We start from the raw sequence: 24,585 nt of genomic DNA, 5'->3' as shown, positions 1-24,585 counted from the left end.
ATACTGACTACATCTTGCTGAAAAAATGGAAGCTATGTGCCTTTACTGTGAGAAAAATTTGAAATAGTTTCCTATTGCACACAGCTTGCACAATTATGACATAGCCTAGTGGGGTATACCTCAGTATAAAGTGCCCTCGATTTTATACAGGCTATTTCTGTAACTCCCATGAAACACATTATACCATTGGTACGCTGTAGCATGTGCAAGAAATGGATGCTATTTAGATCTTTAATAACTTACAGTTATGACAATCCTCAATTTCTGAAAATTTAGGAATCTTCAAAGTTGGATCTGTTGATCAATTTTAAGGGCATTTAAGATTCAGAGTAAGTGTGAAATGAATGGAAAAAGAAAGCTACAAGACAATTAAAACCCATGAAAGCTATAAGACAGTCCAAACCCATGACAGCTATAAGACAATCAAACCCCAAGAAAGCAATAAAACAGTCCAAACCCATGAAAGCTCTAAGACAAAATAAAACCCATGAAAGCTATAAGACAATCCAAACCCATGAAAGCTATAAGACAGTCAAAACCCATGACAGCAATAAGACAGTCAAAACCAATGAAAGCTATAAGACTATCAAAACCCAAGAAAGCAATAAGACAGTCAAAACCCATGAAAGCTATAAGACAGTCAAAACCCATGCCAGCTATAAGACAATCAAAACCCATGACAGCTATAAGACAATCAAACCCCAAGAAAGCAATAAGACAGCCCAAACCCATGAAAGCTATAAGACAGTCAAAACCCATGAAAGCTATAAGACAATCCAAACCAATGAAAGCTATAAGACAATCAAAACCCATGTAAGCTATAAGACAATCAAAACCAATAAAAGCTATAAGACAATCCAAACCCAAGAAAGCAATAAGACAGCCCAAACCCATGAAAGCTATAAGACAGTCAAAACCCATTAAAGCTATAAGACAATCAAAATCAATGAAAGCTATAAGACAATCAAAACCAATGAAAGCTACAAGACAATCAAAACCCATGAAAGCTATAAGACAATCAAAACCCAAGAAAGCAATAAGACAGCCCAAACCCATGAAAGCTATAAGACAGTCAAAACCCATGCCAGCTATAAGACAATCAAAACCCATGACAGCTATAAGACAATCAAACCCCAAGAAAGCAATAAGACAGCCCAAACCCATGAAAGCTATAAGACAGTCAAAACCCATGAAAGCTATAAGACAATCCAAACCAATGAAAGCTATAAGACAATCAAAACCTATGTAAGCTATAAGACAATCAAAACCAATAAAAGCTATAAGACAATCCAAACCCAAGAAAGCTATAAGACAATCCAAACCCAAGAAAGCAATAAGACAGCCCAAACCCATGAAAGCTATAAGACAGTCAAAACCCATTAAAGCTATAAGACAATCAAAATCAATGAAAGCTATAAGACAATCAAAACCAATGAAAGCTACAAGACAATCAAAACCCATGAAAGCTATAAGACAATCAAAACCAATGAAAGCTAGAAGATAATAAAAATCCATGAAAGCTATAAGACAGTTGAAATCCGTGTAAGTTATAAGACAATCAAAACCCATGAAAACTATAAGACAATCCAAACCCATGAAACCTATAAGACAATCCAAACCAATGAAAGCTATAAGACAATCCAAACCCATAAAAGCTATAAGACAATCAAAACCAATGAAAGCTATAAGACAATCCAAACCAATATAAGCTATAAGACAATCCAAACTCAAGAAAGCTACAAGACAATAAAAACCCATGAAAGCTATAAAACAATCCAAACCCATGAAAGCTATAAGACAATCAGAACCAATGAAAGCTATAAGACAATCCAAACCCATGAAAACTATAAGACAATCCAAACCCATGAAAGCTATAAGACAATCCAAACCCATGAAAGCTATAAGACAGTCAAAACCCATGAAAGCTCCAAGACAAAATAAAACCCATGAAAGCTATAAGACAATCAAAACCAATGAAAGCTATAAGACAATCAAAACCCATTAAAGCTATAAGACAATCAAAACCCATGAAAGCTATAAGACAATCAAAACCAATGAAAGCTATAAGACAATCTATACCCATGAAAGCTATAAGACAATCAAAACCCAAGAAAGCTACAAGACAGTCAAAACCCATGAAAGCTCCAAGACAAAATAAAACCCATGAAAGCTATAAGACAGTCAAAACCCAAGAAAGCAATAAGACAGTCAAAACCCATGAAAGCTCCAAGACAAAATAAAACCCATGAAAGCTATAAGACAATCAAAACCAATGAAAGCTATAAGACAATCAAAACCCATGAAAGCTATAAGACAATCAGAACCAATGAAAGCTATAAGACAATCCAAACCCATGAAAACTATAAGACAATCCAAACCCATGAAAGCTATAAGACAATCCAAACCCATGAAAGCTATAAGACAGTCAAAACCCATGAAACCTATAAGACAATCAAAACCCATGAAAGCTATAAGACAGTCAAAACCCATGAAAGCTATAAGACAATCCAAACCCATGAAAACTACAAGACAGTCAAAACCCATGAAAGCTCCAAGACAAAATAAAACCCATGAAAGCTATAAGACAGTCAAAACCCAAGAAAGCAATAAGACAGTCAAAACCCATGAAAGCTCTAAGACAAAATAAAACCCATGAAAGCTATAAGACAATCAAAACCAATGAAAGCTATAAGACAATCAAAACCAATGAAAGCTATAAGACAATCAAAACCCATGAAAGCTATAAGACAATCTATACCCATGAAAGCTATAAGTCAATTAAAACCTATGAAACCTATAAGACAGTCAAAACCCATGAAAGCTATAAGACAATTAAAACCCAAGAAAGCTATAAGACAGTCAAAACCCAAGAAAGCAATAAGACAGTCAAAACCCATGAAAGCTCTAAGACAAAATAAAACCCATGAAAGCTATAAGACAATCAAAACCAATGAAAGCTATAAGACAATCAAAACCCAAGAAAGCTATAAGACAATCAGAACCCAAGAAAGCTACAAGACAGTCAAAACCCATGACAGCTATAAGACAGTCAAAACCCATGACAGCTATAAGACAGTCAAAACCCATGAAAGCTACAAGATAATCAAAACCCATGAAAGCTATAAGACAATCAAAACCCATGAAAGCAATAAGACAGTCAAAACCAATGAAAGCTATAAGACAATCAAAACCCATGAAAGCTATAAGACAATCAAAACCCAAGAAAGCTACAAGACAGTCAAAACCCATGACAGCTATAAGACAGTCAAAACCCATGACAGCTATAAGACAGTCAAAACCCATGACAGCTATAAGACAGTCAAAACCCATGACAGCTATAAGACAGTCAAAACCCATGAAAGCTCTAAGACAAAATAAAACCCATGAAAGCTATAAGACAATCAAAACCAGTGAAAGCTATAAGACAATCAAAACCAGTGAAAGCTATAAGACAATCAAAACCCAAGAAAGCTACAAGACAGTCAAAACCCATGACAGCTATAAGACAGTCAAAACCCATGACAGCTATAAGACAGTCAAAACCCATGAAAGCTACAAGATAATCAAAACCCATGAAAGCTATAAGACAATCAAAACCCATGAAAGCAATAAGACAGTCAAAACCCATTAAAGCTATAAGACAATCAAAACCCATGAAAGCTATAAGACAATCAAAACCCAAGAAAGCTACAAGACAGTCAAAACCCATGACAGCTATAAGACAGTCAAAACCCATGACAGCTATAAGACAGTCAAAACCCATGAAAGCTACAAGATAATCAAAACCCATGAAAGCTATAAGACAATCAAAACCCATGAAAGCAATAAGACAGTCAAAACCCATGAAAGCTATAAGTCAATTAAAACCTATGAAACCTATAAGACAGTCAAAACCCATGAAAGCTATAAGACAATCAAAACCCAAGAAAGCTACAAGACAGTCAAAACCCATGACAGCTATAAGACAGTCAAAACCCATGACAGCTATAAGACAGTCAAAACCCATGAAAGCTACAAGATAATCAAAACCCATGAAAGCTATAAGACAATCAAAACCCATGAAAGCAATAAGACAGTCAAAACCCATGAAAGCTATAAGTCAATTAAAACCTATGAAACCTATAAGACAGTCAAAACCAGTGAAAGCTATAAGACAATCAAAACCCAAGAAAGCTACAAGACAGTCAAAACCCATGACAGCTATAAGACAATCAAAACCCATGAAAGCTACAAGACAGTCAAAACCCATGACAGCTATAAGACAATCAAAACCCAAGAAAGCTACAAGACAATCAAAACCCATGACAGCTATAAGACAGTCAAAACCCATGAAAGCTATAAGTCAATTAAAACCTATGAAACCTATAAGACAGTCAAAACCAGTGAAAGCTATAAGACAATCAAAACCCAAGAAAGCTATAAGACAGTCAAAACCAGTGAAAGCTATAAGACAATCAAAACCCAAGAAAGCTATAAGACAGTCAAAACCCATGACAGCTATAAGACAGTCAAAACCCATGAAAGCTACAAGATAATCAAAACCCATGAAAGCTATAAGACAATCAAAACCCATGAAAGCAATAAGACAGTCAAAACCCATGAAAGCTATAAGTCAATTAAAACCTATGAAACCTATAAGACAGTCAAAACCAGTGAAAGCTATAAGACAATCAAAACCCAAGAAAGCTACAAGACAGTCAAAACCCATGAAAGCTATAAGACAATCAAAACCCATGAAAGCAATAAGATAGTCAAAACCCATGAAAGCTATAAGTCAATTAAAACCTATGAAACCTATAAGACAGTCAAAACCAGTGAAAGCTATAAGACAATCAAAACCCAAGAAAGCTACAAGACAATAAAAACCCATGACAGCTATAAGATAATCAAAACCCATGAAAGCTACAAGACAATAAAAACCCATGAAAGCTATAAGACAATCAAAACCCAAGAAAGCTATAAGACAATCAAAACCAATGAAAGCTATAAGACAATCAAAACCCATGAAAGCTGTAAGACAATCAAAACCCAAGAAAGCTACAAGACAGTCAAAACCCATGACAGCTATAAGACAGTCAAAACCCATGACAGCTATAAGACAGTCAAAACCCATGAAAGCTACAAGATAATCAAAACCCATGAAAGCTATAAGACAATCAAAACCCATGAAAGCAATAAGACAGTCAAAACCCATGAAAGCTATAAGTCAATTAAAACCTATGAAACCTATAAGACAGTCAAAACCCATGAAAGCTATAAGACAATTAAAACCCATGAAAGCTATAAGACAGTCAAAACCCAAGAAAGCTATAAGACAATTAAAACCCATGAAAGCTATAAGACAGTCAAAACCCAAGAAAGCTACAAGACAATTAAAACCCATGAAAGCTATAAGACAATCCAAACTCAAGAAAGCTAGAAGATAATCAAAACCCATGAAAACTATAAGACAATCAACAAACACATGAAAGCATATATGAAACTGAAGTATTGCTAAGAGTAAACATATTTTTCTACACATGACTACATTTTTAAACACTTTCTATGATATTGAATTTGTCTGGATTTATTTAGAACATTGATTAATCAAAGAAATCAAATGCACTTTAATTCTGATGTTTCTTATCAAATAACTTTATCCTTCCAATACTTAGAGCTCAAATAAATCATGACCTTGTGTCTAAATTGCAGTATTTTAACAGCATAGATTAGAATTTTGTAACCTTCTGAAAACATTCAAATTTTAATTGGGATAATGTTTGTTAGACATTGATTGTTTGACTCAGTCCAAATGCTAATTGAAAAAACTTAATTTTCCTAATTCTGAAAGCAAAATTAAACTATTTAATTGCCCTAACTCTGTAAACAGTGTTACATCTGTTGATAATAAGGTGTCCTAAATTCATCAGACTATCATATATACTCAATTTTATGTCAGACTGAATTGCAAACTGCACCACCTCAGATCTATTGTTGCATAATTTGCCAACCGATCTGGGTCTATGCAATGTTTTAGGACTAATCAGTAGAGCAATCATGTTTGTATTTTTGGCTTTTTAACATAGCTTTAACAATTGTAGTAAAATCACTACCATGTCTGCAGTGTGGCAGTTTGTAGTGATGTCTAGCACTAGGACATCATGGTGCAGACAAGTAGCATCATGTCTGATCCAGTCACATTATCCTGTCACTAAGCTGACCAGTCCTAACACTACCTTCTTAATGCTGAACATGTAGTGAGGCAGTTGCTATTACCATTTTTATAAGTCTTTAATATGATTTGGCCTGGATTCAAACCTTTGATCCCCACATCTGAAGTGGATGCTCTAACCACTTAGGCTACCCAAGTGGTCTGTAGAGCAAGCTAGATAGACTCTGATCTGCTGGATGTTATGTGATGAGATGTATGGGTCTATGTACAAGCAAATAAATTTGGTAAGGTCAAAAAAATTAAAATAAGTGTGTTTCCTATTGCAGTGGTTCTAAAATTAGGGCTGGTAAGTATTTTTTAGTTTTAAACCATATATATATATATTGTAATGATTAGTGTATATAATGTACTCACTATTTAAAGTACCAGGAAAAACTGGCTCAATTAGATGTCCAGATTAATTTTTGAAGTTTCTTAAAAAACCTTTTAATTTTTAAACATTTTTTAAATTTATTTTTATACCCTGGGAGAAAAAAGTGCTAGGGTCAGCAACGCTGTTTTACAACACATGAACCCCAGTAGGTTATTTAGTGCAAAGGCAATTGGAGTAAAGTACCTCGCCCAAGGCTGTGCAGTGGTAGCCAAACCAGATTCATCCAGTGGTAGGATTCAAACCAGCACCAGCATGTTAACCTTTGAGCCAGTGCAGCCTCTGCCTCCATTAGTCACCTCACATGACAACGATAATATATTGCTTCATGTCAGACAAATTAAAACTCATTATTTGATAGGACTGAAAGTCATTAGAGTGTCTTTAAGCAATCTACCTTGATGTTATTGTCTTTAAAGGTGTTAAGGTCTCCTGTCCCAAAGGTCCTAGAGCATTCAAATTACTTTCTGTTAAATGTCATATTGAAAATTAATGTTCAAACTGATTATTATCCCAGAAGATGGAATATTTTCAACAATTTTGAGGATGAACTTTCACGAATTTCCCAAGAGAGTGTATTAAGCATGTAATTTAAGAAAGAAGTTCCGACAACATTGTCATTGTTTTAGCTGCAGTGAGTGCAGTTATGACATGAATGTAGACAATAAATCCAATTCAGATCAGCATCTGATAATGTCAGCATTGTTTATCACTGAGAACCATTATTGTAAATTTATGTAACACTGCCTGTCAATATGTTAAAAATGTTACATAAAATAGGAAAGTTTTATGCAATATTTTTTATACACAGTTTATGTTAGGGATGCACAAGGAGAAAAGCTGGCTGAAATTATTGACTTCTACTGAAGAAAGCAATGTAACATCAATAGTCACACAGCTTTCATTTAAATCGATTGAACTTTGTTTACATCACTCACTCACTGGAAGACCCTTCATTAAAATACAGTTCACTTTGGTAAGGACATTATGGTCATATATTGCATTTCATAACCTAGTATTACAGTTTTATATATAACATAATCCATTATGAGGTGGTCAAATAAATCTAACTTAATTTAATTCTTGGTTTGATCAAGAATCTTTGATTTTTTTCAATGTTGGAGTCTTCAGTTTTTGACCCTTTGAATAAGAAAAAGCTACCATAATAGTGGAAAGATATTATTTTGATGCCATTCTTCTATCTTAATGTGTTGACACTGGCACTGTGATATAGACAAGACCATGTCATACTGGGATGCATTATAAGCAGCAGTGTGGTATATCAGGTATGCTTAAAGAGAGGTAAAGCAGCAAATTTTATTTAAATAAATTACAACAGAAAGAAAATTTTCAGTTACTGATAAAAAATTATGCTTTTAGAAAGAAAAAGGTTTATGTTTATGAAGAAAGCAGGTGAAATTTTGAAAAAATTTCTATGGGTTGTGAAAGATTTTAATTTTCTGCACCCCTCTGAGAGACTTTTTCTTGTCCACATAGAATTTATGTTTTCTGTCCACATGACTAGTGAGCAATGGGTATGCCTGATAATATGCACAGTTGGACTGGAAAAGGATGGAACAGGAACAAGATGATCAATCATTAAAGGGGTCCTGAGAGGCCGCGTGGTCTAAAGCACTCACAGTTATGGATCACTGCCATCTCACCTCTGTCTGCATGGGTTCGAGTCTTGGATTGGGCCAATGTGGGTATGTGAGAAAGCTTGCCAGTAGCTTCTTATGGGTTAGTGGTTCTTTCCGGGGTTTTCCTGGGTTCTTCCTCCATCATTTACACTGGCTACCATGTATAGCCTATCTTGTGCTGAAAAATGGCTTTAAACCCTACAACAACAACATCAATCATTACAGCAAGAACAATACATTTTAGTGATCAATATTTTTTGCTGTTTGCTCTGAAATAGAAGAATGAGGCAAAGCATAACATCAAAGTGGCACCTTACTTGCTTGACCTGCTAGTGTTTAGTTGCTTATACAACCAAACACTCTTTCTTTACACACATTTGAATAGCTTACATAGCATCATTAGCAATGAAGATTAGTATGACAATAAACTGTCAAAATGCACATTTAGTCAATAATTAGGATGTCTATTGGCAATTTTATTCACCTAGAGCATGTGTATCAGATAAATTAGTTATCAATTTTTAAATAGATTGATTTATGTGACATATTCATTTTGACTTTTTACTGAAAGTTATTAGAGCCTGGTCTAATTTATCAATATGTACATGTGTGTATGTGTACTGTGAATTGTTCATGTGTCACACATCTTGTTATGTGGCAGTGGTTTGGTATGGTTATCATTGTCTAGTGGATGATCAACCATTATTATTGCTTGGATGGAGTAAATAATAAAATAAAATTTGAAATTAATGGATGGAATAACAAAGATTGGAGCAGAGAGATAAAATTGAACAACACAACTCCCCATAGGTAAAATATAACAATTTAATCAATGATATAAACAAAATGAATTGCAACATGACATACAACTAATACACTTTCTTAGAAACAATTAACAAATTTATTTTTAAATGCAATTAGCTATTCTATTTATGCTGATAAAACAAATTTCATCATGAAATCAAGTGAACAATAGAACTCATTTGCTCAGCATACCTGCGTAACCTGGTTGCTTCTGGTCCTTCCAAATTCAACATTGGTGTCAGGCCAGAGTCACTATTTCTTTTCCTCTTCTCTCTCTCTCTCTCTCTCATATGCATATATGGAGTTATTTTCTCCTTTAAGATAAATAAATGAATACACAACCTAATTATTTGTCAGGCTCTTTTACTTCTGGGATCAAACAATAATCCACTCTCTTAATACGTCAGATTTTGTCTTATTATAATTCACCAGAACTAAGGGTAACATGGGTTAGTTTGCAGCCTGATAGCTGATGCACAACCCTATTAGAAGTAGATTAATGTCTCTCCCAAGTGACTACTCGGTATCCCTAATTGAACTAAGACATAAACTAGACCTCTTAATAGTTAGTACTAAGCCCCTACTGCTGGCTAACTGGACAAAATATCAACTAGCAAGTATCTTTAATGACAAATACCACTGACTCTTGGTTAACAGGATTCACATCTTAATTATACAAATGAATTAATGAAATTCACTTTATGTCTTCACTACAATATTTGCTAACTGTCAAGCAATGACAGGGCATACTATAATCTAGGAATTATTTAATTGATAGCATACATATTTCATTTAATTTAAATGAGATAAATTCACCCATTTCTCACTATTTCTATAATACATGAAATTCCTAGAATACATGATTCCTATTGTATATTTAAATGAGTAATTTATGAACATCCTTATAAAGGAATAATGACCTTGTTAGAATAAATGAGTTATATAACATTCAAGATAAATAAGTTCAAACAGTTAACTACTAAACTCGTCAAAGGAAACTTAATGTATAAATTTAAAACTAATAAATTCAACAAATAATTTATGAACTCATGTCATGACAGTTATATGAAATTGATAAAACCTTGTGCTTTCCAAGATTTTATTTTCTTCCATTCAGTTGAATTTCTTTGTTCCTGTAAGTGCTGTGTATCTCAAACTTCCAGACACCCATCCTCCTTTGGACAATTATAACGAGAAAAGACATTTGCTATTTTTTCCCAGAGTCACTTTCTTGCCTTCCCACTGAAACTTAGTATGACTAAACTTTTGAGGGAGAATACTTACACCATTGAATTTCATCTGGGAAACACACACACCCTTATTTAACTTAGTCAACATTAGATTTATCTAACTGCAGATTATTAAACCAAACCTATCCAGATTTCAGAAACCCCTCATATTGCCTTGCTTTTCTTAATGACTATTTCTGGAAAATCTCAGTTATGACACTTATTTCCAATGATAGATATTTGTCTCATGATTATTTCAACTTTGACATTTTTTCATTCCTTAACCCACATTAACCTGGCCTCATCTTTGTCTCTAACCATTAGCTCAAAAATAAAATTATGCCCCAGCAGGAACATCAAATCCATAGCAGCCTATTGATCTATTGTGGGCCTAGCCCATATATCAATGTTAATTGTTATGTGTCATGCTGACCATGACAAGATTCACTCAGTGAAGTGTTGACATATTTGAAAATCTATTCTGTTACAGTGAGCAAGATGATTCTGCCATACTATGCACAGGCAGACATCAGCATAGAGCTTATTACCAAAGAAGAGGTCATTCATGCTCTTTGGAAAATCAAGAGTGGTAAAGCCCCTGGCCCAGACAACATGCCACTAGTACAATTAGATGTTATAGTTAAAGGAAAAACCTCAATTGACTTTCTACAGGAAATATGTGAAAAAGATGAGATGCTGCAAGAGTAAAGGAAGGGTTATGTTGTCAAAATTCCCAAGAAAGGAGTCCTTAGTAACTGCCAGAGCTAAAGAGATATTCAACTCCCATCCCAACTGAGCCAGATTCTCAAAAGATTCTCAAAAGTCTGATTCAGGTCTGCAGTAGATTCCAGGTTGAGAGAACAAGCAGGATTTTGGGTTGGGAGGTCATGTACAAACCAGATAGCAACACTATATATTATCATGAACAGTCCCTATAATGGTGGTCACCCTTGTATGTAAATTTTTAGACAGGAAAACATTTGACATCAATGATCTTCTCACTTCTCACTATAATAGACTGGTTGATGAAGATGTCAGGGGACCAACCAGCGGTATTGGACTGCTGTCACATTCCAGCATATGCAATAAAGACCAAGAGCCCACATATCACAGCCTGAACTACCAACCTTGAGATCAATGCTGATGGAACAGTATAAACCAAGATACACATACTCTCTTAGAGGTACCAGCCATTGATAATTTCAGTAACTTTACATATCTTGGCACAATTGTGAACAAGTCATTAGTAACAGACAGGTACATCATGGCCAAGATTACCAAGTCATGCCATACCTTTACCACTCTCAGACCAGTCTGTAACAATTACAACATCCACCTGAAAACAAAGTTTAGACTTTTCAACTCCAATGTCAAATCAGTGCTGCTCTATGGGGCAGAAATATGGAGACATAACAATTTGGCACATAAGTTACAGGTCTTCATAAATACTTGTCTCCAACAGATTGTGTGCATCAGATGATCAGACCAAATCCCCAACCAGTTGTTATTGCTGAGGACACATCAGAATCCCATATCCAAAACCATTAATGAATGCAAGTGTAGATGGTTTGGATATACACTCTGAAAAGACCAGTCCAACATCACTTGCCAATCCTTGGATTGGAACCTTGAGGCAAATGCTGGAGAGGACAGCCAGCCATTAATTAGTGGAGAACCCTGGACACCAAACTTAAGACCATCTGCATGTCTTGGAGGGAAGGAAAACAAATAGCACAAGACCATGACAAATGGAGAGCTGCAGTGAAGGACGTATGATGCAATGATAATGACGCGGAATGACCATGATGATGATGCACAGATGATGCTTGCACAGCAATAACTGCAAAATATATGCTTGCTTATAAGTTGTGTCCAACTGCAATGAAAATAGATCTTGATCTGCTGCCACATAATCCACTGATTTTTCAGGGTCTATATTGTTTGGTCTTCTGATTATTGAAAGACAAACTGCATAAACCCAGATCTGCCAGCTCATAATGTGATGGCCGATCTTGGCCTGTGTTTGTTAGGGTTGGCAGGTCTGCAGTTTGTAGTTGGACCAGGTTTATAAGTTAGTATAGACAGTATTTCAGAAGTGGACAAGGCCCTGGAATGTCAAACCATCAGGTCATTCTTGTTGACCTCAGTCTTTGTGTTGTTCCACCATAATGTAAACAATTAAGGGGCAAATACAAATTGTTGCTAACAAAAAAGGACCTATTTGAAAGCACACACTTGGCCTAAAAATGTGCAGGCATCAGACTATCAATCATGAGTATTAATTTTATAAAATATAAATATCAGTTGGCTACACTTACAAAATACATATACATGTAATTCTTCTTTAATACAAAGCACCATATTTGATGGGGTAACTTTTATGTGAACTTACATTCTGGTCTGTTATAATAAGCCACGAAATTAGGCAAACTAAATTACAAAGCAGTTTCAGAGACAGAATTGTCTATCTTTTATATGCCACCATTAAAAGTTGTGAAGTATTATAGTTTACCATTATTCATCCAGGCAGTCGAAAGTGTGCTCCAATTTGGTTTCTGATGATAACTCAAATTGTTGGGAATAGATTCCATTACAACTTGGTACATGTGCTACCCTTTGCCCAAAGAGAAACCTATTGATTTAGGGAGTTGATACCTGAAAGGTAAAGGTCGCAGTTGCTATAAATAGATTCTAGCTTTGCATTTTATATCTTGACAATAATGTAACTTCTAGTGAAAAAGAATCCTATTGATTTTGGGGTCTGTAGCTGCAAGATCAAAGTTGCTGTTGCTAAATATAAATGTTGCCTATGCATTTCATTTCGAGATGAAAACTTCAGTTCTAATAAACAGTTTTAATGCAACAGTATATATGCATATTTATTATATGCTCATTTTGTTCTCCATTAACTTTACAATGTCAGAATCATTCAGTATTTTATGATATTGTACACCTTCATATTGCGCTCATGCGCAGGACACGTGCCCAATTGCATATTAGGAACTACTTTGTAAACAAATCATGTACACTCGTGTAGCAGACACTTTACATTTTGGTTGATTAAATTTGTTCCTGAATGAACTAAAGCAGCTGCTTTGCTACATTCCATGTTAACTTTTTTGATACAATGTTTCAGATTTAGGCTAGCTATACAGCCCTGCTGTAGATTTTCCATCATATTCCATGAAAAACGATGGAAAACACTGGAAAATTCTAGAATGGAAAATGCTGTAGTATTTGGTCTAATATTCCAGCCTCTGTCCAGGGTAGGCTGGAAAACCCTGAACAATTCTTGCATGGAAAACCCTGGACAATTCTAGCATGGAAAACGCTGGAGTATTTGGACTATTATTCCAGGCTATGTTCAGGGTAGGCTGGAAAACCCTGGACAATTCTTGCATGGAAAACGCTGGACAATTACAGCATGGAAAATGCTGGAGTATTTGGACTATTATTCCAGGGTAGGCTGGAAAACCTTGGACAATTCTAGCATGGAAAATGCTGGAAAATTCTAGCATGGAAAATGCTGGAGTATTTGGACTATATTCCAGGCTATGTCCAGGGTAGGCTTGAAAACCCTGGACAATTCTAGCATGGAAAACCCTTGACAATTCTAGCATGGAAAATGCTGGAGCATTTGGACTAATATTCCAGTCTTTATCCAGGGTAGGCTGGAAAACCCTGGACAACACTAAAATTAGCTGAAAACTGTTGAAATATTTTATAAAAATGAGATTTTTAACAGTGATGCAACTTTTATTTGATGATAATTTCAAGAAGAACATCATCCAAATTACCCTAACCAACTCCTTGTATGGATTGAGGTGCTTAGTAACTTTTGAACAAGGAAATAAAAATTAAAAACTATACTTGTCACTGGTAGCTTAATAGGTTGTGCACTAGTATTCAGTAGATAACATAGCTTAAGTTGTCATAAATATCGCTACACTTCTACTGGTGTGTCATAAAATCCAGATTACTGGCTCCTTACATCATCCGAGTTTCTAAAAATATGTTCTCTTACTCTAATTATAGTTTGAATTTATTCTGAAGCAATCTTAACAACAAACTAACGGAAATTCACATTAATTTATATCTCAATTTTAATAAAAAAATTTAAAATATTTTTTTACAAGTGTTGTTTCATAGTTCATTCACCACATTTCTTATATTTCTGTTGTTGCCACTGGAGTCTGTGGAAGTGATGGTACTCTTGATGGTTTAACCAAATCGCAAAGCTTCTGCCTTGCCATCACCTCCCCAATGTTATACTTCTCCTTGATGATTTCTGAAATACAAATCATTGTATATTAACAAATAGAATCAAGCAAGATTTCAAATTTATTTCAATCCATATATATATATATATATATATATATATATATATATATATATATATATATATATATATATATATAGAGAGAGAGAGAGAGAGAGAGAGGGGGGGGGAATGAGAGAATGAGAGTTATGCCTGAAACATTTCATGCAATAACAGTACTTTTACAATCCCTGAGGTTGGTAATTGTAATGAGGCACTTGGCTTGATGACTAACTTAATAGGCTTAAAAACCTGTGGTTTCCATCACAAATTAAACTGGCTACCTAACTGCTCCTGTGGCCTAAGTCTAAGTAGTTAGAGTGCCTGCTGTGGGTGTGAGATGTCACAGGTTTAAACCCTTAACCGAGTCATACCAAAGACTTATAAAAAAAAATGGTACTATTAGCTGCCTCGCTTGGTGCTCAGCATTAACCCTTTACTTCATGCAAGTGTCTTTTGACGCCTCTACTCCATTCACGTGGAAGCGCCTTTTGACATCTGCTGTAAACATCAGCCATTTAAGCCGGTTTTCATAGCGCCACCTTCAGGGAAAACCCCCTATTAGATACTACATTCATTTCTGTGAATGACAGTTACATCAGATCACGTGGTCACTGTTTATGCCCTGGTCGATATCTGCTATTTAAAGTAACTGGGTCATAATCTCCACTCTCCAAAATGGAGGTCATGGATTTCATTGAGTACTTACAAAGTTTTCATGATTAGAATCACAACTACGAAAGATTCAATAACTTAGGTAAAGGCTCTGATATTGATGTAGGCAGCAATTAGTTTTATAAATTATCAAATTCAGATGACTTAGTGATGTAGATGCAGATGAAAAATTGTAACTTTCGAGTATGAGAAATGGCAGCTACGATTGGTCACGCGGCCTCACTGACATGATGGTGAATGAGTCCTCTCAAGATTTTAAAGCACATGAAAAATTCTTCAGTGAAAAATAATTACACAGCTATAACAATCAGACTTTAATCTTAAATTTTTCCACACACAATAGATGTGTACCAAAAATGTAAAATGGTTACAATTGCTGTTAAACGTAATATATACTACATTGCTTAACAGTTAACAGGCAGGCCTATGCGTATGGAATCAAATAGGTAACAGGTGCTCTATTTATAGCACGCTGCACTTTGTAACTATGCTCTATAAGGTAAACGGTTAAGAGGTTAGTGTTAGGACTGGTCAACCTGGTGTCAAGATAATGTGACTGGGTGGGAGACATTATGCTACATGTCTGTGGCATGATATCCCAGTGCTAGACATCACTATAAATTGCCACACTGCAGACATCGTAGTGATGTGACTAAATATTTGTTAAAGTTATGTCACTAAACATCTGAATCATGCTCACACAAACTGGCTACCATATACATGCAGTTGTGATTATACCATTTAAACTGAAAGTAGATTTACATTGTCCATTTGAATATTGCCTGTCTACACTATAATGTTTCAAGTAGTAGTTGTGTATGATGTTTAAATTTCACAATAATGTTCCAGCCTTAGTTCATACAAAATTTTGTTTACAATTTGGCATATATTTTGTCATAGGTTAACAAAGTTTAAAACGCATGGTTAATAATTTAAAATATACCATAAATTATTTGAATTCTGGACTGGTCTTGGAGAGGTGGCCGTGTGTGTACTTATTATTGGCACTTGCCCCAGTTAGCGTCTTGCCAATATATTCGCCAGAGCTGTACAGCATTCTGAATATTTATTTGGCAGCTTTGTTAAAATCCAAAATTTCACATATTTCTGCCTCATGCTGGGTGTGAAAAAAAATTTTAATCCAAATTTTCACCATGATGATTCATATGCACTAAGTTTCTGATATATTTACTTATCTATATACACAACTCCAGGTTACAGCTAATGTTCTAGACATTTGAATTTGAAACAAATGTGGTATTACCGCTCGCTTGCTTGATTCACATTAAAAGATCGAAGAATTTCAATGAAGCTGTCGCCATCAAGTTGTTTACATAACTGTGCCTTGCAACTTTCTTTCTGAAATTAAAGGACACAAACTAAACTAGTATTTTTGGTGAGAAAAATTGATAATCATTTGCAACAGTTTACAACTGTACAGTCTTATTAATTATACAGTAAGTAACTATTAAATATTAACGAAATGGCTGAATATAAATTGGATAGACAGAAACAAGCCATAATCTGAATCGAAGATTAATTGAAAAAGAGATCTACCGGTATATTTCCGAGTCACAGTGTGAAATTAATTAAAACAAATATAACTTATTGCTACAAATAGTACAATGTCTGGAAAATAATAACGAAAAGGTAAAAAAATACAAATACCAGTCAGATCATTAATAATATCATGGGTGAATAAAATTTAAAGTGAAAATTTACAATTTGGAAATGTATATTCGCAAGGCCGACATGTAACAACTTTTAGAAAGACAGCCATGAGATGACTGGTCATTGCGCATTAGGGGTAAGTAAAAAATATTGCCAATTATGTAAACAAAGCTTAAAATATAACACATACCTTTCAATATCCTTACAGGTTTGACGTTTAATGTATCAGTCTTCAAACAGCATAAAAAAAAGAAATTGTTCCATAGGATAGATTTTGTAATAGCTTTCCGTAAATTTACGTCACGCGAAGTCTCTCGCAGCTAAGGTACTTGGCGGCCGTGCAAATAATTTTGCTACATTTGGACTAAGTAATGACTAACCTGCAATTTTCACAATAACACACTCGTGGTATCCCTTGAATCCACGACAAACCGCCATCACTTTCTCTGCCGTGCGATATTCCTTCATTTCTTTTCGTGGCAAGTGAACATCAGCCATACAGATTATGCCTCCCTGAATCATTCACCAATTTAACCAGGGATATTTCTGGTTCAGTGGTCATCTTAAAATCCTGGGATATTTTATATTGTACAATTTCAAAGACACTCTAATCGAAAATTGCACCCAAATTCTAGACTGGTTATCCAAAGTCTTTTACGGTGCCAAATTTGGAACCAAAATTTACTGAAACGGTTTTTTTGTTGTTTTTTTTTTTTTTGTGCAGAAAATTTTGTTCTAACGCATGAAATCGAAATATGCTGGCTTTTTCAATGTAGTAATTGGTTAAAAAAAATAAGTTCATAATTTTATATCCCATCATAGTCAGCTTCATCAGCCATCATCATACGGAACGACCTCGGCTATTTCTGCGTGACAAAAACGTGACTCCGATACATGAAGGCGAATACTTGATAGAAAAATCAGACATTTTGTTCTCTTTTGATTTATAATTTATCTAAAGAGTTAATATGTATACATCGGATACCAACGCCGTGATTTGGATATGTTGGGAAATGATCGGTTTACAGTAAAGTGGTTTTAAAAGACAAAGTTTACGACCAAGAGGCAATATCGTGTCGAGGTGTGGAACACAAATGGAAAGACTACACAAATTGGACACCCAAATATTATAGGTGAGTATGAAATAAACGGAGTCTCGACTTTATCTCGTTTGCCCAAGTATAAACTGACTATATGATTAACCGCCCAACACTATATATGTATGACTGGTAATTAAATTGTAAGCAAGTATAGAAGCCCACGTGATAGAAGCATAGTCATTGGTTAGCACCGGCTTTTGGTACTAATTATTTAGTCCTGGTATTGGTATAAATTGACAGATGTGTTCAAAACTGCGCAGTTGAAATTCATTATATAATTGTAATACAAAATAGTTGTTAAAAGAATTGACTGATTTAATTTCAATAAATGTGAAAAGATATACAAGGTCAAAAACAAGTTTCCTCTTGCACCAGTTTTAAAATTAGAGTAGGCATTTTTGTTTTTCAATATATATATAACTTTCAAAGCAACCTAGTTTGTGCAATTTTATTTTAACAGCCATAACCTTGTAATTGTCAGTCTTGGAAATGTTAACTCCAGTGATACATGTAAGCCCAAACAGGGACTGCTCTGGTATTATGATAAAGTTGTGAATTTCTTGAGTATTTGTAGATCTAGTCCAAAGAGGTCTTTAGGTTACTGCTAAATATTCAGACTGCTACATATATAAGTAAAATCATAACTTAAGTCCTGGAAAAAGAAATTTTAAAAAATTTCACATTAATATTAGCAAGATTAAAATTTACCAAAGTTTTACCATGAAGATGATTTTTGAATGATATGTTAATGTTTTAATCAGCCTGACTATACAGTCTGTAAATGTTTTAATGCTGTTTGTGTATTACAGGTACTGGTGTTCAGGACAAAATATATAAGCAGTATGAAGTTAATTCCACAAAGTCCATTCCTAAAAGCACCATGTACTGGAGGAAGAGAAAACAATGATAATTCCAGGTGTAATAGAGAGTTTTTTTACATTTTAAATAATGTCTGCAGCTGTCTCCCACAACATTGTTTATTTGTGTGAAGATAAGCATTATTCTTTATACATTTGTTCTTACCTAGTACATTCACAGCTTAACATGGCTCATATCTTAAACACAGTTTCATTACATTACCATATCAATAATTTAAGGAATAAACAAATTTCACTATACAACACTAAATGGAATTTTCAGAGTTCAACAAAATCTGAGTATATGGTGAAATCATTCAGTATTTACAGACAGAATATTCAATGTGCATGTTTTAACAGAACATTCACTCTGTAAGGGTTATCCAACACACCATACACAATATATGCACAATGTACACCATATACAACCAAATCAGCCAATTACAGAAATTCCAGGAAATATCTGATCAGTATTGATTCTTGCAGAACAAGATATAATAATTTATTGTTATGCATTGTCATTTAATCATACTTCAGTTTTTAATTATTTAAAATGTTAAATATAATTTTTACTTTCATTTTTCTTATAACGCCCTAAAACGTTATGAAATTTGAGTTGTTTTTCTGAAAACATCACATAAATTTATGAAGTGTATGTTGTATCACATGTACTTTGTATGATTGAGTATATTATTGTGTATCAATTACTTGTCATTTACATGCATTCATTGTGTATCATATTTGCATTACCCATATTTAAATGATGCATGCATTAACATTGGATTTGTCAAACTAAACTACTCTAACAGTGTAATGTTAACTGTACATATTCAATTCCCACAACAAAACAATAATGTTTGAATGTTAAGATTTTAATATTAATTATACATGTTCACTAAAATTTGTATTTTTCATTACAGTGTTGTTGATCTAGGTGAATCCAGTTCTATTGGTCTTGGAGATTATGAAATTGGTGACTGTACGAGTGCAAGTAATACTAACTCTTTAAATATAATGAGAATATCAACAGATGAATCAACTAGATATGGTGACAGTGACATGAGTTTTTCATCTGACTCAGAAGAAAGTATAGTTTTAATCAAGTTCAGATGATGAACAGTATCATCAGGTGAATGAAGGAACTCAGTCTTACCCATCCCATGTCACAGATCCCCCACTTTATGTCATAGCCCCATAACAAGATATATATTGTAGTGAAATCACAAAGTCTGAACATGTTATTGCCCTTGGGGCTTTGCCAACAGACATAATTTGTCAAATGCTAAATATGTGACTTTTTGGACTTAATTCAGTTGCATCTTCCTTCAGCAAATACAGGATTGACAATTGTCAAAGATTTGAAGAAAAAATGTGAATTCAGTAAGGAGTATCTCAAATACAATTTTTATTGTGAGATCTGCAAAAAATTGTACTTAGATAAAGAAGAAATGTGTGAAACTGGGGGCTGTACAGGTGCAACTAATAATTATGAGCAAACATCTCTTTGGAATGAAGTTGGCTCTGACAAGAAAGAAGACTTCCTTTCGTCATAAAAAATAGGATCGAGTGTCTTCGAGAACCTATTATTGTTGTTGAAATTGGAAATGCCATTTATGGTGCTGTTCTCCCCAATCATCATGAAAAGGACTAAAATGGCTCTCACCATTGCACAGCAGAATTTCATACTTATACACTGTAGTGTCAAGCTCATATGATGAACAGATTTGGACATATTTATGATTTTATATGCACCAGATATTTTCTGGTCAGGATTTAACTAATTTTTCAGGATATCTTTTCATACATGTATAGTTTGTGTTACACCAACATTTTTGTATAGTGATGTTCTTTGTGATAATGAACATTTAATTACATATGTGGTATATACAATAAATGATGTACTACTTCAACACTTGTGGTTTGTCTTTTTAAAGCAGGGGTATAGTGAGTGTGTGTGTGTGTGTGTGTGGTTTAGTTTGTTTATTTGACTTGTGTCCTCTATTTCTCAGTATATATTTATCATAGGTTTGAAATAATAGTTTAGTTTCAAGTTCAAAAATCTCTGTTACAGCACAGTTTAGTCATGACTGCTCTTTCTTTTAGGTAATTAAAAATAATTCTTAGTACCAATCTTGAAAATTGACTAAGTTCTTTTCCAGGGTTTTCCATGCTGAAATTTATCTAAAATATTCTAAGTCTAAACTGTCCATGCTTTTCCAGGGTTTTCCATGCTGAAAAAAATTCAGAGTCCAAAATGTCCTTTGTTTTCCAGGGTTTTCCATGCTGAAATTTATCCAAAAAAATTCCAAGTCTAAACTGTCCAAGCTTTTCCAGGGTTTTCCATGCTGAAAAAAATTCGGAGTCCAAAATGTCCATTGTTTTTCAGGGTTTTCCATGCTGAAAAATTTCAAAGTCCAAAATGTCCAGCATTTTCCAGGCATGTCCAGCATTTTCCATGCACAATGTCCAGGGTTTTCCATGTTTTTCCATCCTTTTCCAGAGTATACGATGGAAAAAGTACAGCCGGGAGTAGACCCCAGAAAGGACTGGATAATTGCAATTGAAAGTCTTCATATTTTCCCCACATTATGATTTCAAATAGTCAGTGACAGAAAAAAAACACATGCAGATATGAACCAAAAAAAACACTTGTGCTGCTTCAATCCTATGTATTTCATGTACAATTTGCACAGATGAATCACTTCCATAATCACGAAATTTCATAGAATCAAGACAAATACCAAAATCTATTTATTCCATATCAAATGGAAAACGTGTTGCAATGTGCATTCATTAACAATATGACTCCAAATTTCAATTTTAATTGGACAAAAATGCCATTTTCTTTCAAATCTTATGTCTGTGTACATGTATCTCCAGCAGATTGTGGGAAGAGTTTCTCTGCTCAATACAACATTCACCTCAATGCAATTAAAAAATGAACTTCTGAAAATGTCAACAGATACATGAAAGAGCAAAATGGAGTGGTGCATGTTCAGATATAATGCCACAGAATAATTTTCCTGACCCCCATCACCTTTACAGAAGTTAAAGGGGGGGGGGTATCCTATTTCCTGGCAGCATCATTGCATTGCTAGATAAGAGAATAAAATGAAATTTAATTCTTTTATTTTCAAACTCCTATCAATTTGTGGTCCTTAGCTCCAAGGGTGCTGTCATTACAAATTGATTTGGCCCCATGCATTTCATTTCTTTTTCAATTATATACAACGTATTTGTACAAAACTGTATATAATTGTTTCCCTCATCACAAGAAAGACTTTTATTGACTTAGGGAAGAGGGGATGTGTACTTTAAATATCAAAGCTGCTGTTACTAAAAATAGATTTTGAACTGTTGCATTTGCATTTTATTCCAGATCAGAACTTAATTTTCAACCAAATTTGAGTGAAACTTGGTAAATATTCTGAAATCCTAGTACCTAAGAAAGAGTCCTATAGATTTGGGGAATTGATAGCTTGAAGAACATGTTACTAAAATTATATATTGCCCTTATATTTAATTTCTGGACTGTAACTGAACTTCTCTATAATGACTTTCAAGGAAACTTGGTGTATATGTTTCTCTTTTCTCAAAAAAGAACCCTGTTGATCGTAGAGTTTAAATGTCAAGGTCACTGTTACTAACTATAGAATTTGCCCTTCCATCGTATTTCTGGACAATACCTGTACATGTAGCTTCTCCTGATGTTTTCAAGGTAGCATGTACCATTTGTGGTACAACTGTTTAAGGGGATATCAAAGACTGTGCAATATGATTCATTGACCGTTTGTGGCACAACTGATAAAGGGGATATCAGTTACTGTACATCACCATTTGTGTACCATTTGTGATACAAGTATTAATGGGGATATCGGAGACTGCAACAGGATGCATGTGCCATTTCTGGTACAATTGTTAAAGGGATATCATGGACTGCAACACCATTGATGCACCATTTGTGGTATAATTGCTAAAAGAGGATATCAGGGACTGCAACACCATTCATATACCATTTATGGCACAGTTGTTAAAGGGGATATCAAGGACTGTACAATGCCATCCATGCACCATTTGTGGTACAATTCTTAAAAGAGGCTTTCAATGACTGCAACAGTATTATGTACCATTTGTGGTACAATTGTTAATCGGGATATCAGAGACTGTGCAACATACAGAGGTGATTTATAAAGAGGACCACTTTAGGGGTCTTCCACAAAACTTGCTAATTGTCAGGTGACATAGCAATTGCTAATTTGGTAATATATTAATTAATGACTAAAAAATATTGGTTCTTGTTGGAATTCAAATTCAGCTGTCACATTCCTTTCTAATAATTATCACTTTTTGGACCTTCAGTGCTTTGCAGTCTCACAAATTATCCATTATGATACTATTCTCTTTTGAAGTATAAAAAGTCTTTATTCCCAGATGTTGTTAAAATTTAAAAGAGTATAAATTTAAATACATTTTTAAAAAAATTCCAAATTGTATTCTTCTCCCAAGTGGTTCAAAATTCTTTTTAAAATTACAGAGGATCAATTTTCAAAAAATGTTTTGCTGAAAGAATGTATTCAATATGTACTTAAAATGTGTTGTTTTTTTGTTGTTGAAAGAATGCATTCAGTGTGTACTTAGAATGTGTTGTTTTTTTGTTGTTGAAAGAATTCATTCAGTGTGTACTTAGAATGTGTTGTTTTTTTGTTGTTGAAAGAATGCATTTAATATGTACTTAAAATGTGTTGTTTTTTGTTGTTGAAAGAATGCATTTAATATGTACTTAAAATGTGTTGTTTTTTTGTTGTTGAAAGAATGCATTCAGTGTGTACTTAGAATGTGTTGTTTTTTTTGTTGTTGAAAGAATGCATTCAGTGTGTACTTAGAATGTGTTGTTTTTTTTGTTGTTGAAAGAATGCATTTAATATGTACTTAAAATGTGTTGTTTTTTTGTTGTTGAAAGAATGCATTTAATATGTACTTAAAATGTGTTGTTTTTTTGTTGTTGAAAGAATGCATTCAGTGTGTACTTAAAATGTGTTGTTTTTTTGTTGTTGAAAAAATGCATTTAACATGTACTTAGAATGTATTGTTTTTTTGTTGAAAGAATGCATTTAATATGTACTTAGAATGTGTTGTTTTTTGTTGTTGAAAGAATGCATTCAAAGTGTACATAAAATGTGTGCAAACTACATGATTGTTTCATCAAATGCAATAAAAGTAGAGATGGCAAAGAGGTGAACATGAAATGTAATATAGATCATTAGTTTGTAATGATTTATTTTAAATTATTTTAATATTCAAATGCCTGCCTATAATACGATTTCATTGCTTCTCATGAATAATCATAAAGCTGCTTAACAAATTATTGCAAGCCAGAGTCAAAATTTCTCTGAAGGTTGACAAAATATTTCCTTTCATGCTGATTGAGTGAGATAATTTGGCATACCTTGTGTCAGAAAGTGACTGTTCAAACCAGCCTGGAAGATAATGATTTTCTTGGAACTTACTATTATACATATCTGATATGCCTTGTAACTGTTGCAGTTGTCGCTGACATTTTGTTGTGAAACAAATTACTTTCCTGTGCTGATGTGCCATTATTGTAACACTAGTAAATAATGTACTCCTTATTTTAATACCATCAATAGGAGCTACATAGTGCACCACCTCATAGTGAGAACACCTTATAGTGAGACCACCTTATACTGTA

At 34.1% G+C, this 24,585-nt stretch overlaps 1 protein-coding gene and 2 long non-coding RNA genes across 4 annotated transcripts in view; 2 read left to right on the top strand and 1 right to left on the bottom strand.

The window, feature by feature from the left end:
- Positions 1 to 24,585, top strand: part of LOC149805283 (melatonin receptor type 1A-like) — a 116,601-nt gene that overhangs the window by 78,201 nt on the left and 13,815 nt on the right. The window contains exon 2 of one of the 2 annotated variants that reach the window (XM_089949164.1): positions 10,745 to 11,342. The exons of the other annotated variant lie outside the window; for it this stretch is intronic. Within the exon in view, the coding sequence (XP_089805290.1) occupies positions 10,745 to 10,962 (218 nt within the window). The 3' untranslated portion in view covers positions 10,963 to 11,342. Of the gene's footprint in view, positions 1 to 10,744; positions 11,343 to 24,585 lie in introns of those variants that run through there. 2 annotated transcript variants of the gene reach the window in all.
- LOC149805285 (uncharacterized) lies at positions 14,340 to 17,437 on the bottom strand. Its single transcript, XR_016418480.1, has 3 exons — positions 17,299 to 17,437; positions 16,512 to 16,606; positions 14,340 to 14,542 (listed from the first exon to the last, which is right to left on the bottom strand). It is a non-coding gene; the product is annotated as an uncharacterized LOC149805285 (long non-coding RNA).
- Positions 17,914 to 20,785, top strand: LOC149805284 (uncharacterized). The gene is made up of 3 exons (XR_016418479.1): positions 17,914 to 18,051; positions 18,828 to 18,934; positions 19,796 to 20,785. It is a non-coding gene; the product is annotated as an uncharacterized LOC149805284 (long non-coding RNA).

This window comes from Sinohyriopsis cumingii, chromosome 2, assembly GCF_028554795.1.
Source record: "Sinohyriopsis cumingii isolate HCF-2022 chromosome 2, ASM2855479v2, whole genome shotgun sequence".
Classification (NCBI taxonomy): domain Eukaryota; kingdom Metazoa; phylum Mollusca; class Bivalvia; order Unionida; family Unionidae; genus Sinohyriopsis; species Sinohyriopsis cumingii.
Note: the sequence above shows the minus strand (reverse complement) of the source record. Positions and strands in the feature narration are given on the sequence as shown.